We start from the raw sequence: 17,893 nt of genomic DNA on the forward strand, positions 1-17,893 counted from the left end.
CATAGTATATGATGCTTGCAGAAAATGTCATAAGAAATAAAAGACACGTGGTTTGCCTGCTCAAAAAAATGGTACATAAATGACCAATTCTCTAAGGGAATGCAAAGTTTTGAGCACAACTGTACTTTTATACAAAGTTCCTGGATTTGAGGGCCCCGCTAGCGAGTTTACAATCTATAGCATTAGGCATACTATACTGTTGATGAGAACAGATGAGTGAGACTTGGTAGCAATTACTTCTGAAGACTTAAAGAAAGGCAAGCAATGTGACAAAACATTGGGAAGTGCAAGCAGCGTGCTTTATTTTAATAAATACCTTGTATGCTTTATAAAACAGGGGAAATTGTATATGTGCAAATTACACTAATTCACTTCAAAGCTCATTCATTTGGGAAAAACTACTATTATAACTGTTATTTCATTTTGTCTGCCACTTTGATATGTGAGCTTGTGAACCGAGGCATCTTGTAACATATATTTGCTGTTTTAATTAGTACATTTTACTTGATTTTTTTCTCTTTGTAGCAACATGCAGCTTGGATCATCCCATTTTTCTGCTACCAAATATTCGATTTTGCCCTTAATTCCCTTGTGGCTATTAGTGTTCTTGTTTACCCCAACACAATCCAGGACTACCTTCAGCAACTGGTAAGTCTAACCCATTGGACATGGTGGGCATATATTGGGCACAGGACAAAGCTTTGGTTTTCACAGGATCAGGTGATGGCAAGATGGGTTACTTCTAAAAAAGCATTAAACACCCTAAATGTTTTTGAGGCTTAACAATATAGAAATGTTGTATGTTAAATGCGTATCACTAATGATGTGTGTTTCTGGAATAACTGTTCCAAAGAGCGGATGGAATTTTTCTTCATAGTCTGTAATTAAAATTCCTGTTAATTAAGGAGATACGCACTGTGGAAGTAATTAACAGCCGTAGCCTAGTATCAGATCAGGGCAGCTGACCGCTTTATTCTTAATTCATTATAAGACATATTTTATAGGACTGGCAACAGAAAACCATTGAATAATTTCCTATCACAGTGGATGAAAGCATTTATTACAGAGCCGCTGTCATTTTAGTTTAAATGACCAAGTCATCTGATGTCAGTTTTGGCAACTCCTATTATACAGAATAACAAGGAAATAAGTCTATATGCAGCTTAACCTCTAAAACCATAGTGTGACATTGAGCAGAACACTTGAGGATGTCTTACATTAATCATTACAGATTTTTTCTGTTCCAATTCAATAATGCCTAAGTAATATTACTGCCATTTGAATGTATTTCTTCAATTAAGTTTGGCAGAATTTATACTTTAGCATTTTGTCACAAATATAGGGTCTTAAACTGAATATTTGAAGTTTCAATGAAAATAACCCTACCCTTAAATGTGTATCTATATATATATACATATATATATATATAGCATGCAACAGTTAAATGCATATTACTGTATCAGGAGAGTGTATGTGATTCATAAATCCTGCGATAATTATATTAATTATATGAATGTGATAATGCATTGTTACTATATTTCCATTTTGTCCGTTATTTGCACTGTATTTCTGGTATATAGTGATATCTCATCCTTACTTTATTCCGAATGGGCCAAATGTAAAAAATACACAATGTACGACTTCCAGCGTTTTTTGCGTCCCACAGATGAGCCTGTCTGTTCATGTAGCCACAGTTTGAAAGAATTGCCGTACTATCAGATCTCGGCTTATCTATGACTCATCTTGGCCAGGCAACCTTTTATAATTCCAGTAGATATATTTTTGTATGGGAGTAATGAGATAGTTCTGGCAGGTTTTTTGTCATGAATGAGTATTGGCTCAGCGTAAAGTAGTAATAAAATATTCTACCGGGAATAATTTGCTTAGCTTGCTAAGTTAAAAATGAAACAATGCAGAATTATGGGTCTGCTATTTTCATAGGGTAACTATAGGGCAGAATTATCTGTTTCACATTTTTAATCCCCTTAAATATTTATGTATCTATATCCATACCTGAGAACTCCTGGGGTTTGGCCCAGGGAACTCTGGGAGAAGTAACGCTTTTGCAGTTCTCTAAGTTAATACCTCAATCCCCTGACACGCCCCACTTCCTGCCCATTTTCCCTTTAATTGGAGGTGTTTCCCAGCAGCGGGAACACCCCCAACATCAGTGAGACCGCCCACTGATGTCAGTGGGCAGTCCTGGCCGCATCCCACAGATATGTCTATATAAACTCACACAAATAAATACAGAGCTTTGAACTCTCTGGGTTTGACCTGGAGTCTCCCAGTGCTGCCGTGCTTCCCTGAGCCTCCAAGTCAGGTATTTTTCATGGTATTCTTTGGTTTCTATCCTAGTTCTCCTCACTTCTCCCGCCTTCTCCTCCCACTACAGGCTGTCAGGACCTGGCCCTCCCCAGTTACCACTAGTCTTGCCTTTATGCATGACTAGCCACACCCCTTCATTAAGCCACTCCCCTAGAATAAGGAGAGCTTAGGGAAGCTGTGTATGTGTGTGTATATATATATAAATATATATTTATATATATATCCCCAGGGAGATGTTCTGTGTGTATTTTGCGCACAGATGATGTGCACGTTATTAATTAATTATTAACCTATCTATTAAATTAATGATAATTGGCCCCCATTTGGTGTAATTGTTTAATCAGACACCCAACTATATACCTGCAAAGTCTCTGACTTTGTGCAAGTGTACCTGGGAGAATTGATGCTTTTTTTTAAGGCAAAGGACGGCCACACCAAATATCGATTTGATTAAGATTTTTCCTCTGTTCGCACATTTTGTTAAATTATAAAAAAAAAACTATTAACTATAAACTACTTTTGAAAGCATTTTTACTTTACAACATGTTTCAAACCTGCCTAAAACTTTTGCACAGTAAGTACTGTGTATGAATGATAGGAGGCAATTGAAACATCATGCGGTGATGAGTTCTAGAGCGGCCGCCAGGTTGTGTACAACGTAGTTTAGGAGAAACGCCATTTTCTTTAATATAACGGTACTATACTACTCCGCAACATATACTATACAATTACACGGGACCAGGGAAACCCCTTTCTGAAAACCGCAGAATAGATCATATTCAATAAATACAAAGATATCAATCTGGGGTAGTTTTCCGTACAACTGAATAGCGATATATCTTGTATTAGCGTTCTGATATAATGCATATACCGAGTCACAGGCACTTATAACAGCATTCATCATTTTTTGCAGGTCAGCATTGAAAATCTAATGTTTTCCATGTAGCCCACGTGGGTGCCGGCTGACAAAGAACAGGGCTGTAATTCATTAGGTCTTTAACCACACAGTCCACCGACTCTAAGGCCGGGGCCACTTGCAGTTTTGTAATACTTTTTATTCCCCATGTTTAACTTTGCGGGTTTCAATCAAGCCAGGCAAGTCAGGTCAGCTTGAACGTGTTTGGGAATTGTGCTGTCGACAAATGCCTCCCTTATGAAATCACAAAAGCTCCTTTGCTTCGTCTGTCCATTTGTGGGTTTCCTGGTAACAGAGAGATACGTGTCGTGTTGCGAGTCCCGCTATTGCCAAGCTGAGTTTGTGAAGGATACAGACTGGAGGAACTCAGCTATAAACTCCATAGCGTCCAATAACGCAGCTGTTACTTAAAGAAAGCCACTGGGAACTGACATCATTTACTTATGCATTATGTGTAAAATTTGCTTTCAAGATTTACATTTCTGGTATGTATAAAAACACGCTTTTAAACGAAAAGTTTGTTCTTAAACTAGGCCAAAAAGTAGAACGTTTAGAACAGAAGATGAATGATAAATTTATGTTTAAATTATCTATGAATTGTCATGTTGTCCCTTTTGTAAAAGCAGGGGGACATTCTGCAGATCTCCCTTGGGTTGCCACCCAAGATGGTTGCCACGCAGGAGATGTGTTAATATACTCCCCTCCAGTCGGCTCCAGCGCTGGCTCAGTGGACACTGTGGGCTGGGGTCCCCCTCTTGAGCACATGTGCGGAAAGCGTTACCATTGGTTTCAATGAAAGTACTTTCCTGTCACTGATTAGTTGCTTAAACAGCCAATCAGTGGCAAGAATCACCAGACCACAGAGGAGTAGGAAGGCAGCAGCAGAGCTGCAGCTTCTATTTCTGATAAGTGTTTTATTTGTATTTATATATTTTTTGTATGTTGAAATTATTAAAGTACTCACGGAGTGGGGCTATCGGTGTCAGTAAACTGTCCGTAAGAGAAATTTGCTCGCAAAGCAGTAACTGTGGCCAAATCTACAGGAACATTTTATAGGTTACCCTGGAAAATACTCCATTGCTTAATCTTGTGTAATGTTTTAGTATTTCTATTATTTAGTCATTCCTTTCCAGCTATATTTATATGTCAAGTCGAATAGCTGCAGTAGAGCTGTAGGCTTCCTCGGTGTCATTATGTTTTTGTATTTTTTTTTTTATGTTTTTGAACTTTTGACTTTGTAAAATAAATATTATTCAACCATAAAAATGGCAGAGTGCCAGGTGATATGTACGATGTCATTACCTGCCCTGTCAGTATAGCAGTGTAAATGGAAGCCATGTGTGCTGTGCTAACATATATATAAATATATGACACATACATTTCTCTGTATATACGTAGAATGGTTTCCAAAACAAAAGGAGCGCTGCAAAAAATTACTTTTTACCTCCATTTGGAGATGTTTACATTATTTACCTCTAAGGATGAAAATACAACTGCGCTATATGTTAAAGAAATGCATTACACATCATACCTCCTATTAGAGCCAGCAGGAATTAATCAAGGAATATTCTTTTTAGGGTGGTGTTTAGGGTAAAATGTCACACATTAGCTGCAAATGCCTAGTAATATAGTAACTAAACACAGCTATTTTGGCTATTATTTTCCTTCTCCTAGAGCAGCTTGTTCCTGGTAAGAGACAGTGGGGTCTATTCACTAAAGGAAGAGCTGACAGAAGAGGTGTGATTACAACTTACTTAACTATTCATTATGAGGGGCTAACACGGAAGATTTCTCCGACTAGAATGGCTGAGCTGGGCCTGAATAATGTATTATGGAATGGAGAAACTTCTCTGCTTATGTTATGCATTTTACAGGGCAATCTAAGAGTTTCCTGCAGCAGAAGTTCATGGGGGATGGGCCATCATAATGTATTAAAGCAATTGCATAAGTAGAAACCACAGGGCCCCAGTGTGAAAATTGCCATGGGGCTCCCCAATTTCACCAAGCAACATGTGCCACAGTGCCACCTTTCCCCCAAAAAAGCTTGTGATGGCCACCTTTGCCTCAAGCAGCTTATCAGTGCCAGCCTAACTGTCTTTGCCATCTTTGCCTCAGCTTTTCAGTGCCCCCAAACAGCTTATCTGTGCCATCCTTGCCTCTAAAAAGCTGGTCTGTGCCATCATTGCCTTCAAATTGCTTGTCTGTGCCTTCTTTGCCTCATGCCCCCTCCAACATACACTCTGGCACACATATGTAAACACACTTTCATAACTTTAAATATGTTATTACACATACACTTACTCATATTCACTAACACACACAGATCCACACACATTCAAACACACACGCTGCCTCTCACACAACTTATATATACACATTCATTCTCAAACACAACACATATACATCTATGCTAACACACAAACACTTACACAGTCATGCTAACACACACTCCATCTCACACCATTTACACATACATGTTCACACACACATATATATGCTAACACATACACCCATTCTCGTACATACAAACCCTTTCAGATACACATTTGTGCTCACACACGTACACATACACATCTATGCTAACACACAAGCGCACTTATACATAGACATGCACGTCCACATATACTTATACATGAACATTCATGCTCATATACACTTATACATACACATTCATGCTTACAAACATTAATACCCCCTGTCTCTTGCACCCTCAAACCACTCCGAATCTGGTGTTCGCACACTGAGCAAGCAATCTTAGTTTCACCGCTGGCATGTAAAATAAAGCAACAAAATTCAAAACTGTTGAGAAAGGGCCCTTCCAACCCAGAACGGCCTGGGCTCTTTCACATATAAACAATGACTTCCACAAATGTGTGTTGTTTTTATAATAAAGAAGGTCTTTTGTAATAGTGCAAGATACTATTCTTTTCTATATACTAGTTATTTAGTGTACATTCCAAGAGGTGATTTAAATGTGGAGTCTCACCTTCTCTACTGATTTACTAAATGCTGAAATAGAAACGCTATTCCTGAACAGTGGTTTCCATTTCCAGATATCATTCTTTAATCAAGTAAAATTTTACCTCATTCAGATTTTGTTTCTTGCAAAAAAGCCAATTGTTAGCAGGAAAGCACTACCGTTGAAATCAGTACACTGAGGGGGAGGTCTGGTTAGACCCCCTTAGTTTTCCACGAGAGCTGTCTAATGTATAAGTGACACTCGGCTACCACATAAATACTTAAAGGAACTTAACAAAGTACAGGAGAGAAGTTTATTTTAAAGGAGGATAAATGCTAGATCAAGAGGCCATAGTCTAAACCTAGAGAGTCAGATGTTTACAATGTAATGTAAGGAAGTCTTACTTTACTGAGACCCCGCACTTCTACAGCAGCAAATCAGAGAGAAGCGCGGTAAGATAGGTAGCCTGAGCATGAAGGCAGGTGAGGGGCATTAGTAGAGGCTGCAGGGGTTAGGGTGACCACTTGCCTGGGACACACCCACAATGGGACTTTAAATTGAAGATCCTGGGCAGCCTCAATCCGGGACGATACATTGTCTCAAAATGAGAATTCTGAGTAAAGGAGGTCTCAGCCAATCAGGATATATATAATATAAAATGTATGTGACAGTGTGTAAATGTGAATCAGTGTGTATGTGAGGTGCATATAAAAGGCATTTTATATAATATATATATATATGTATGTGTATCGGTGTGTATGTGATATTTTGAAGACGCTACAGAAAAAAACTAACATTATTTTAAAACATGAATACATTTATACATATATATTATATTCTAGGGTTGGGCGTCCAGGAGAAGTTCGGCAGAATATGTTGACACATAATCAATAATAGTAATTCTGCAAGACTTTAGTGCTTTCAGCATTCGTGCAAAATGTATTTGCAGCTGGAAACACGTGCAATTAATCATCTGTTTTCTGATATAAACCATTGCAACCATTTATCTTTACCTTTCAGCCATCCAATTTTCCTTACAAAGAAGAGATATTGTCTGTGAATCCCACATGTCTTGTTGTGATTATTCTATTCTTCATCAGTGTCATCCTGGCTTTTAAGGTAAGGAGTTTAATATCTATGATTTGACCTTTTCAGGTGAAACGCGTAAGATGTATGCCTTCCGTCTGATTTCATGATGCACTTTAATAGCTCACTTAATAGCATCCATATTTGAATATTTTTTTCCTTTATAGGACAAAAGCATTTTCCCTCATTTTTGACACTTAGGTTTTTTATTAATAAAATAATGGATTATTTTATTGGCCTGTAAATGTATAGATTCTGTTTGAAATATATCTTAGAATAAATGCATCCAATTTAATATTTCATGAAAATTTACAGCAATGGTTATTGTCAAGGGACCCTTGAGCCAACCTTGTCTTGTTAGGATTTGTAAGCTATAAGAGAAAAAAAAAAAGAAAAAAAAATTTCAATGTGTTTGAAAACTTAAAAAATAGCATATACATTTAATTGTCCCTAAAAGTATTGTATTAATATTGGAATGACTAAATAAAAATAAATATACAATAAACCGTTTTCAGCTTTTTTCTTCTATAGAGTTTTGGGTAAAACTCCAAATTTATACATCTGGTCAGACAAGTTAAAAAGCTTGTAAAAAAGTTTTATGGCACTATTTGTTTCTTGACTGTACTTTATTAAAAGGATAACTGTCTCACTAATTTGAGAAGTTTATGGTTAATAACAGGTCCTTATGAATAAATAATAGACACGTGGTAAAGTGTTCCTGTGCTGATTTAGAGTCAAATTGAAACCATCATAAGTTTCCCCATCCTAATGTATCCCATGGTTTGCTCTTAAGTTTCATTGTTGTTAGCCTATATTGTAGGTGTCTTAGTATAATAGTTACTTCATATAAACATAATATCTAGAGATATCAAATACTCATCATTAATGTGTACCAGAAGAATATATTACACAGGAATATAAAACATCACATTTTAGTCCCAATCCAGCAATATATTTAGAGCAGACCTACATTAGTAACTGGATGCGTATGTCTTAACATCTGCTGCCCAACAATTAGAACAATTCATATAGCCAAGAGAAATGTTTAATTTGGTTGAACTTGAGACTTTTTTATTGCTGTTCCATCTGTAGAAAAGACCTCTAGGGCCCCGAAAGCATATGTAACGTTACTTCTTTTTTCTACATTGGCCCAAAAACAAGAAAGAGAAAAAAGTCAAAACAGGGCAACTCTTTATTAAAACATAACTTTTAGTAATTGTCTTAAAATTACGGATGGGAAACCACAGCAAAGAAAGGGTAAAATAAATAGGAAATCCAAATAGAATGTATCTAAAGGAATAAGAGTACCGTATATTCCGGCGTATAAGACGACTGGGCGTATAAGACGACCCCCAACTTTTGCAGTTAAAATATAGAGTTTGGTATATACTCGCCGTATAAGACTACCCCTCTACCCAGTATACAACAACCAGCCAATCACGGCAAGCGCTGTACCTTACCGGTGATTGGCTGGTTGTTGTATACAAAGCCTGCTTGGATTGGGTGGGTCAGCTCTCCCTAACATACGTACACACCAGCTAACATACTAACATACGCCTGTCCATACATACACATTTATACACTGCCCTCACCACACACCCCTGCCTTTGCACATACATACATACATACATACACACACACACACAGTATATATATATATATATATATATACACACACACACATCAACTTACAAACACACACCTGACCATACACATACACTGACCATCTCACACCAACATATAGACACATACACTTACACCCCTTTTCCCCATCTCTTACCTTTCTCATCTTCTGTCTTCCATCCAGTTGTGGGAGCGTGAGGTCTGTCATTTCAGACCTCTGCTTTACTGCTCCCTCATCACTACGCGCCGGGACATGACGTCATCCCCGCGCTCGGCATCAATAGCCGGCGCATAGTGATTAGGGAGCACGGAAGCCGAGGTCTGAAGTGCCAGACCTCGAGCTCCCTAATGTTGGGCTAGTTAGAGGGAGGTCGTGATCTCCCCAACCAGCCCTGCTCATCGGACGCCTGCTGATCAGGGCTAGTTGGGGAGATCACGATCTTACACCTACCTCGGCGCGGCCCTGAAGACCGACCCAGGGGAGGCGGCTTCTCCGCTCGCCCCTCCCCTAGAGATACGTGATTCTCCAGTCCGGCTCGGTAAGTACGGTAAGTATACCCGGCGCATAAGACGACCCCTGACTTTTGAGAAGATTTTCTCGGGATAAAAAGTCGTCTTATACGCCGGAATATACGGTAGATTTCCATTCCAGGGTTTGATCGTACACCTAAAAACATTAACTGCTCAAAATAATTAACATAAATGTTCGCTTTCCCTAATAATGTTCCAACTTGAGTTCCTTCGTATTTAATCAAATTGTAGTTATTATTTTAAGGCTGAAGATCAGACCTTTTTTATGGTTTTCCATCAGTAATTATTTATAGAATGTAATGTAGAACAGTATGAGTTTTAATCTTAGGAATCAGAGCCTAATGGGTCTTCAATCAAAGGAAAGGTTGCAATGGCAACTTATACACATTTTTTCTTTGTATACTCTGCGTAAATGAAAGCTAGTGATCGTGTGTAACTTTTGTCACGCATTCTATGGTGGAAAAGTCACAGAATATTTCAGCATAATTTTAATATAATATCAGTAATTATTTTCATATAATAAAGAAATGATTCAGTTGAATAGTCTGTTTGTTTGGTAATTGTGTCCAAAATGTACCTCTTATAATAATAGGTGATGTGTAATTAATTGTAATCACAGAAAATGGAAGCGCAAATATCACATCCCAGCCTTTAAGAGGAATGTAGATTTTGTAAGAATATTGTATATAACAATCAATTTTCATCCCGTGCTCTGTTCTCCAGGCTTACCTGATTAGCTGTGTATGGAACTGCTATCGTTACATCAACAACAGGAATTCCTCCGATGTCCTGGTCTATGTAACCACTAATGACACAACTGTAAGCATTTCATATTTTACTAATTCAATGCTAAAAATGTTGGAACTTTTTTAAATGCCAAATTCTAGCATGAGGTTCCTGCCGAGGTTCATTCGGAAAACTTTTGGTAACTACACAAAATGGGACGGGCAAACCTGAAATGTATAGTTATAGAGAAGGCTTTAATTCCCACAAGGCAAACTATAGATACCTAGACTACCAGTTTACCATTATTTATTTATAAATATATTACCCCATGTTCTACAACACCACGCCAGTCCTAATACAGATCCCGTCCCCTGAAAAATATCTATTTTTTTCACAATTTTCACTTTTAATTATCCTTTTTTCGTAAAGTCCGGCATTTAGGTTTTTGTGATGTGTAACGTGTTTCGGCTCCAGTTTTAAGTCTCTGGTGAAAAGTAGATAAAGATGTGATTTGCCATTACACTAAAAACGACTTGCGACTTTGTGTCATAAGGAAAGCTGCTCTATACAAGAGGGCTCTGATCACAAAGACTTGCATGGAAATTTCCTGAAATAGAGCGGATGAAGGGATTTGTTTCCAATGTGTTGATCTGTCCCCGATATGTTAGAACGTGTCACCCAAGTGTGAAATACCGCTGATATCTGAAGCAATTATCACCAGCTGCTTAATGTTTGCAGGAGTTCTCTCACACTCCACGATTATGTGTTTTCCAGTATGTCACCGTCAGGATAACTTCAGTACACCGCTATGACTCCAAACTATGACCCTTTGGTGTGCTGCAGTACCGTGTATACTAGCTGAGATCATTTCACAAACAGTGCATGCAAAACAGGCATACAAACCATAAAGGTTTATTATTATTATTATCATTATTATTATTATTATTATTATTATCTTTTATCCAACCGGAAACGCCACTTGATTGTGCTGGGAAAGGATTAGAATTCTCTTCTGGTGACAAATGGGTGAAACGTTGGCAAATGATTGTCTCAAAAGTAATTGATGTTTTTTTTTTTTTTCTAATTTTCATATCTGACTGGGGAAAAACCAACATAGACTCGCATGCAATATTACTACTGTCATTCATAAATGATAAATAAGGTGAAGCAGTGAGTTATAGATGCATTCAAACGGTGTAATTAACGCAGCTCCTAGAAATGTAGGAACACAGACATCTGGCAATAATGTGGAAACTGTGAATATCGGCTCGCTGACATCACAGTGCATATGATGACATGTTATGTGAACTTCATGTAAATATCATGATGTAACTGGCCACGTAAACTATAGACGGAATTGCCGTTTCTTCCGCGAAAGATTCAGCAGGGCATTTCCTGCCATTCTTATAATATATTCGTGTTTGTATTTACCCACTTTAATTCCTAACCATTTCATTAAATAAATAATTAAATATATATATATATATATAGATAGATAGATTCTAAAAATAGCAGAAAATACAGAGAGAAAGCTAGGTTCCGCCTGCAAGTAAAACAGTAAAGCATTTAAGCAGATAAAAGGGAGACCAAACAGAAAATAGAGAAAGTGATGAGAACAAATTGCCAATTACTAAGGGAGAACCAAAAATATTACCCCGTAAAAGCTACCACATTCCCTCTCATCACAATAGATGCTCGCTGCATTACGGTAAGAACACGTATATACCGGGCTACTATTCAGCTAGATTGGAACTAGTCACGCTCAGACATACTGTTTTATATTAGTTATATAAAGAGGCATCACCTAAAGAAACAGTAAATAATAAACTGAATAATAAACTGAATATTCCAAGTCAATCTTGGATAGTGAAATTTGGCAGTTTACCGACACCACACTTTCTTGCCTCATTAGAGGTTTCTTGTGAAAGCAAAACTAGAGTTACACATTATCCTCGCCACGTTACGTCTCGTTTCCGAACTCGCATTCCAGCTACCGGTGCTGATATGTACCTTCCAAGTGCGTTCAAGGACATAATGTGCTTTTTAGAGGGTATAAAAAACCACATTAGCAGCTGCAGACAATACCACACAGTGAACCCCCTCCTACAGAGGCTTCAGAGACTGAAATCACGTAAAATGCTGCCTTTCTGTAACTGACAAATGAAGCCTGTTTTATATTTTTTAAGTAGGCATAAGCTGTGCGATAACCAGAAAAACACAGGGTACTGGACTTTGTTAATCCTTTTTTAAAGTCAACAAAGTAAAAAACAAAGTATAATTTTAGTCTTTTTTTCTTAAAATAATAATTACTTTTTACTTTTTTCTTAATTGGTTCCTTAATTAAATTAACTTAACCTTGAGAGCCTTGGGTGAGGACACAGTCTCCCCTTGGGGGGGGGGATATGGATTTTCATAACTTTGTTTTAGTTATTTTTGGGTTACATTATATCTAGTGAAACTTTTATTTGTCTCAGGACAATTAAAGTGAATTTACACCAAGTTCACCTTAAATCCATTTTTTCCCCTTGAAGTAAATGAGGATACAGCTGAGTAGGCAGTCTAGATCTTCTGAAATAGATAACCATGGCGATTTGGTGAAGATGGTACATTGCAAGTAGGTCTTCAGACATGTTGAGTCAAAAAAAGAGTTCCCAAAGTTTGGAGCACAGGAGCATCTGAGATTTTTTGAACTATACACTTTTCAATTTCCACAATCCTAGAGCAAATTATTCAAAAACGGTATCATGGTTTAGTGGATACCTTATACAAAAGTATAATTTTTACAAGGCTACCGGATGATGAGGCCAACAGCAAATGGTGTTTATAAGAGATGTATAAAGAATACATAAGCCAAATGTATTCACTGACAACTTGTTAATTAAAAATGTGGGCAGAGAGGGATAGCAAGCTTTGTCCCAACCCATCTGTTCCCCTCTCCTTGCCAGGATAATCCTAATAGAACCAGTTTCCCTGCTTCTTTGAGTAACAGTCTCTGCGTTCATAGACTCCCAATGAACTATATATGTTTTGTATTTAAGATGTTGTGTTTATTACCCCATACCTTTTTTTCTTTGTATCCTCAGGTCCTGTTACCCCACTATGACGACAGTGCTAGTGCAGCAGCTAAAGAAGCTCCTCCACCTTATATTTCAGCCTAAGATAGGAGCTGACATTCAACCATACATGAACCTTCAAACAGCAGCTTTGTATATAGCCGAGGCATTGGGGCAATACTCCATTTCACCCACAGGTTATTCCTTATTGAAGAAGCAGCACTACCAAATATCTTGTCAATAAATAGATAGCAGGTTAGTTGCAAACAGCTCTAATGACCGTTCTGGCTACTTGATCGCGCATAACTCTTAATTATATATGTTATTGGGACTGGGTGGACGGTGCCCCATAGGCTGATGTTGGACTATGTTTGTAGTCCAGGAGCAGTCTGTTTGAGGCTGCCCACCCGTGGTGTACGGTGTAAGATCGGGTGGGCCATGAACCTTAGAGGTCTAATGCAACTCACCCAAGTGTATATTCCGTGGCTTCAAAGCGCATAACGTAATGAACCATTATTGCATTTTCTAAGTGTTTTGGGACCTCTGTTTCCTGTATCTTTCCTCAAATCACAGCTTTTGTGACAAAAGAATGCAATAGTGGTTTTGTGAGCATATTGTATATATATATATATCAGGAACACCTAATGTATGATTACAATTGCCGCAGTTTGGAATAATGTTGAGTTTTACCAAGTCATACCGTCTATAACGGGGGTGAAGCACTATATGCTACTGTTAAATGATGGTACGTTATCAGACTGAATGAATTAACGGAGAAGTATATATATTAAATATATTATTGTAATAAATGTGTGGTTTTCCCATACACTTGTGGTATCTGTAGTTTGATTAGTGTTCGGCTGCAGGAAATGTAACTTGTGTAAAAAAATAATAAAAAAGTGAACAATGTATTTGAGAAAACATGTGAATTACAGTATGGTTGTTATTAAATGCTGCACTGGTTCGTGTTACATGTGTCGGATTAAGATAAAATGCACGGGTTTTGCTGTCTCCGGACCCCTTCCCGGAAAAAAATTATTCTTCAATCCCCAGCTGAAAACCAAGCAGTCAGTTATGATGCTTTCATAAAATTGTTCAGAATTTAAGCTTTTTGTTTGTTAGATGAGGCTATAATCTACTACCTCTTGGTACTTGTAGGGTAACCAGAGTTTGAAAGGCCTGGTAGGATCCAGTATCTTTCAAATAGACTTTTCCTCTTCAGTAAACAGGGCTTTCTAGAAGTGCAGAATTGACACTGTAAAATGCATAGGTAACGTGATTACATTAGATTAGATTACATTTAGATTTCCTAAAACTGATATAGCTATGCATTATACAGGGTTAGCCAAGCCTTTCTTACAGGAGAAGCTCACGGGGTTCTGCTATATCAAGAAGTTGAAATGTTCAACTCTGCTGAATATTCCATATTCAATGTCAGAATCATCAGTAATAAATCAACATATCGGATCCTGGCTCAAGAGTCCAAAACCGATACGGGAGGCAAATATCCTCTGCACGAGGGAACCAACAACCCTAGACGTACGTTTTTGCCCTTCGTGAATGAGGTCCAGTTGGTATCCCTCTCTGCACAATATGATCTTAATTCCTCTAATGACGGTAGGGAGCAGAAGTATATTTGCTTAGGGGTGCCTGGGATGTAAATCCAGCTCGGGATTTGAACAGTGGATCATACAAATGATTTTTAATGATATACTCGCATGATCACAGCTGGCAGGGCCACATTTGGAATCAGCAACGTTGAAACTTATACACTAATATATGTATGTAATTATCTTTCACGGAAATCATCATAGGTCACATATCTATGTCCATTCAAACGTGTAAAATAATTAATATATCCTGATACAATAATCTATGACTATATCCTAACACAATAATCTGATATATTCCTGGATGCAGAAATAATACCTTGCATGAATCTCATTACTTACTCTGCCTATAAATTAATATATATATATATGTATATATATATATAGATAGATAGATAGATATATACTGGTTCCAGCAAATGTACTAACTGTAGACCATTAGTAATAAAGGGATATATTTTAGGAACATATAAAATTGCTGTTTGTGTATGGATGAGCAATATAATTTTTGCACTGGAAGTATACACAGGTTGTAGCAGACATACTTGGACATGCCGTATTTATAAAGAATAGTTCTGGGCCAAAGTTCTACACCTGGTAGTATCACCATGAAAATGTTACTGTTAGTTATTCCACATTCAATACTTTATCCCAGAAACTAATTCTAATTTTGCAATTTATTTGTGTTGCCCCAGTTGTTATGAGTTAAAGGAATCGCCTTAGTTTAAAAAAGTTTCACACTGGAATTGAACTGATTTCATCATCCAAGCTAGCCCCCTTCCTGTCGCATATATGAACTTTATTCTATAATATATGGATTGTGGGCACATGTAAACATACATTTTAATTCATGTTTAAACGTAATGATTCGGAGAGGGGGTTGCAAGACTTTCTAATGTCATGTTCATCCCTCTAGCACTGAACGAAACTATGGCCTCACTGATCCTGCCATACTTAATGTAATATGTCACAGAGAGTTTACCGTTATCCCATACTACATTTGCATTCCATGCACTGTACATTGCAGAGACATCTCAGACATTGACCTTAGAATTGTCTCACCAGCTCATTGACCCGGTCTTCTGATGAAAAGCCAAATAAACCAGTTTCTCTTCCTCGTGTTCACTGACCTAGGTCTTGCACTTAAGCATTTACAAAGCCCCTGACCTGCACATGTCCTGTAAGGGACACCACGGCCAATGGTAGGACTTCCACAGCTGCCCATGACATATTATCTTAGGTACACTGGATCTCAGGGTAAATTTGTCTTTAATTATTTTCAAGAGGATGGATTATTTCACGTTTTTACTCTATAAATTTTATTTATTCAGTATCTTAGTTCCAAGAAGCTTATTGGCACACTGCATACTGTAGTAATCTCTGTATTAAATATACGTCTTCATTGTAGGATGAAAATCTTGTTTTCTGAAAGTGTTCCTTTAAATATATTCAGTAAAGCTATTTAACATACTTGCTTTTGAAGTGATCGTCTATTCATTTCTAAGTCTAACAGAACTAACCATCTATTGTTTGTAAAGAAAACCCTAAGCGTTTAGGAAGTATGCTTAAATTGAAGAAGAGGTTTCACATCTGCAACACGTATGATGACAAAATGTGTTTAGACATCAAGACCACACAAATATGGTGTAGAGGTAAGTAAAGCTACCGTCAGGGCCGGTCTTACCACCAGGCACCCAAGATAAGAGTTTGGCACGTTTTTCGAGATATGATGTATTCTCCCAAAGGAGATTGGTCTGAAGCCCCTGGGCCGTTTTACTAGGGTCAGATCACCCTACTTGGACCAAAATCCTTGTGTCACTCTTTCCTCCCCTGATACCTATTTTTTGTAAAACCATTGGTCTGTTTGACATTCTCCTTTTGCTTTTTTCCTCTCATTCTACTTAATACCTGGTAACATTTTATCAAATTGCACGGCTACGCAAACCTGGCTAACCCTTAAGGAAGAAGAATAGTTGCCAAGATAAAGACCTCCATTACCTCCTCATCAGGGAAAGAATGGCAATGTGCAGTTTCTGGATGTATTATTGCTGGCACAGGAGTGCATAAGTGACTGTTTTTGTGAAGTCTGTCCGTAAAGCGTGTTCCATTTTGCTTCCGTATTTTGTAACCAAACCAGTAATAAATCAGTGGATCTATAAATGTAATTCAGACAGCAATTCTGACCTATTTCAGTGCATACCATTTACAGTAACAGGCTTTTTTATTCTGTCATTGAAAAAAAAGTGGAAACGTTTTCTGAAACGATTCAGATACATTTCTCTTAAATATTGACCATGGGACCGTGTGTCATTGACACCAAGGCAAGGTCCGGTACTCTTCAAAACCACTTTCGCAATATTTCTATGGCTCTAGATGATGAAAAAGAAAGCAATTCCTTTTGAAGCTACACGATCTTTACATGAACCCTCACAAGTATCAATTACATAAAAAGATCAACAGCCATTGTCTTAACTCTCAATACAAGAATGGGGATCTTGCATATCCTGAATTGAGGGAACTGGTAAATGGAAATCTGCACCCTGTTGATAATAAATGTATTGTTAATAAATTGACAGCATGAAAATATGGTCGCATCATGTTGAACTTTCACAGTGCTGTGTAGGAAAAAAAATCAGCATTTTCCAAGGAAATTCTCATGAATAACTCACAGCTCAATGGAACCACTTGTAATATGGCATCAATATACTGATTGTAGACAAAGGATGCCACATTATGGAAAATCCAGCCTGCAATGATGTCTTGGGTAAGCTGGTGTCAGCTTTCATAGATATATGACATGCCATCCCAATGAGAAATCGGTAGATGGTTGACAGGCATGGGTGCTGGAATGAATAATTGTAATGCATTGCTAAATGTAATGGAACTGGGAGGACAACAATAATGTCAATCACTGCGTGACGGAGTCTTGTGTCCGTGCATGGAGATATAGAACGTTTTTTCTCATTATATTAAGCCGATAAAATGTATTTTTTGCATGTGTCTCAGAATAACGAACCGCCGACATCAGATTCAATGTTTCCAATATGTGCATTTACTCAGC

General features: G+C 37.7%; 1 protein-coding gene across 1 annotated transcript in view; it reads left to right on the forward strand.

Annotated features, from left to right (window-relative positions):
• The window catches only part of LAPTM4B (lysosomal protein transmembrane 4 beta), a 31,890-nt gene extending 17,699 nt beyond the window's left edge, over positions 1–14,191 (forward strand). The window contains exons 4-7 of the mRNA XM_053467200.1: positions 526–648; positions 7,224–7,322; positions 10,167–10,262; positions 13,253–14,191. Of these exons, the coding sequence (XP_053323175.1) occupies positions 526–648; positions 7,224–7,322; positions 10,167–10,262; positions 13,253–13,327 (393 nt within the window). The 3' untranslated portion in view covers positions 13,328–14,191. The remainder of the gene's footprint in view (positions 1–525; positions 649–7,223; positions 7,323–10,166; positions 10,263–13,252) is intronic.
• Positions 14,192–17,893: the final 3,702 nt, after the last annotated feature.

This window comes from Spea bombifrons, chromosome 5 (assembly GCF_027358695.1).
Source record: "Spea bombifrons isolate aSpeBom1 chromosome 5, aSpeBom1.2.pri, whole genome shotgun sequence".
Lineage (NCBI taxonomy): Eukaryota > Metazoa > Chordata > Amphibia > Anura > Pelobatidae > Spea > Spea bombifrons.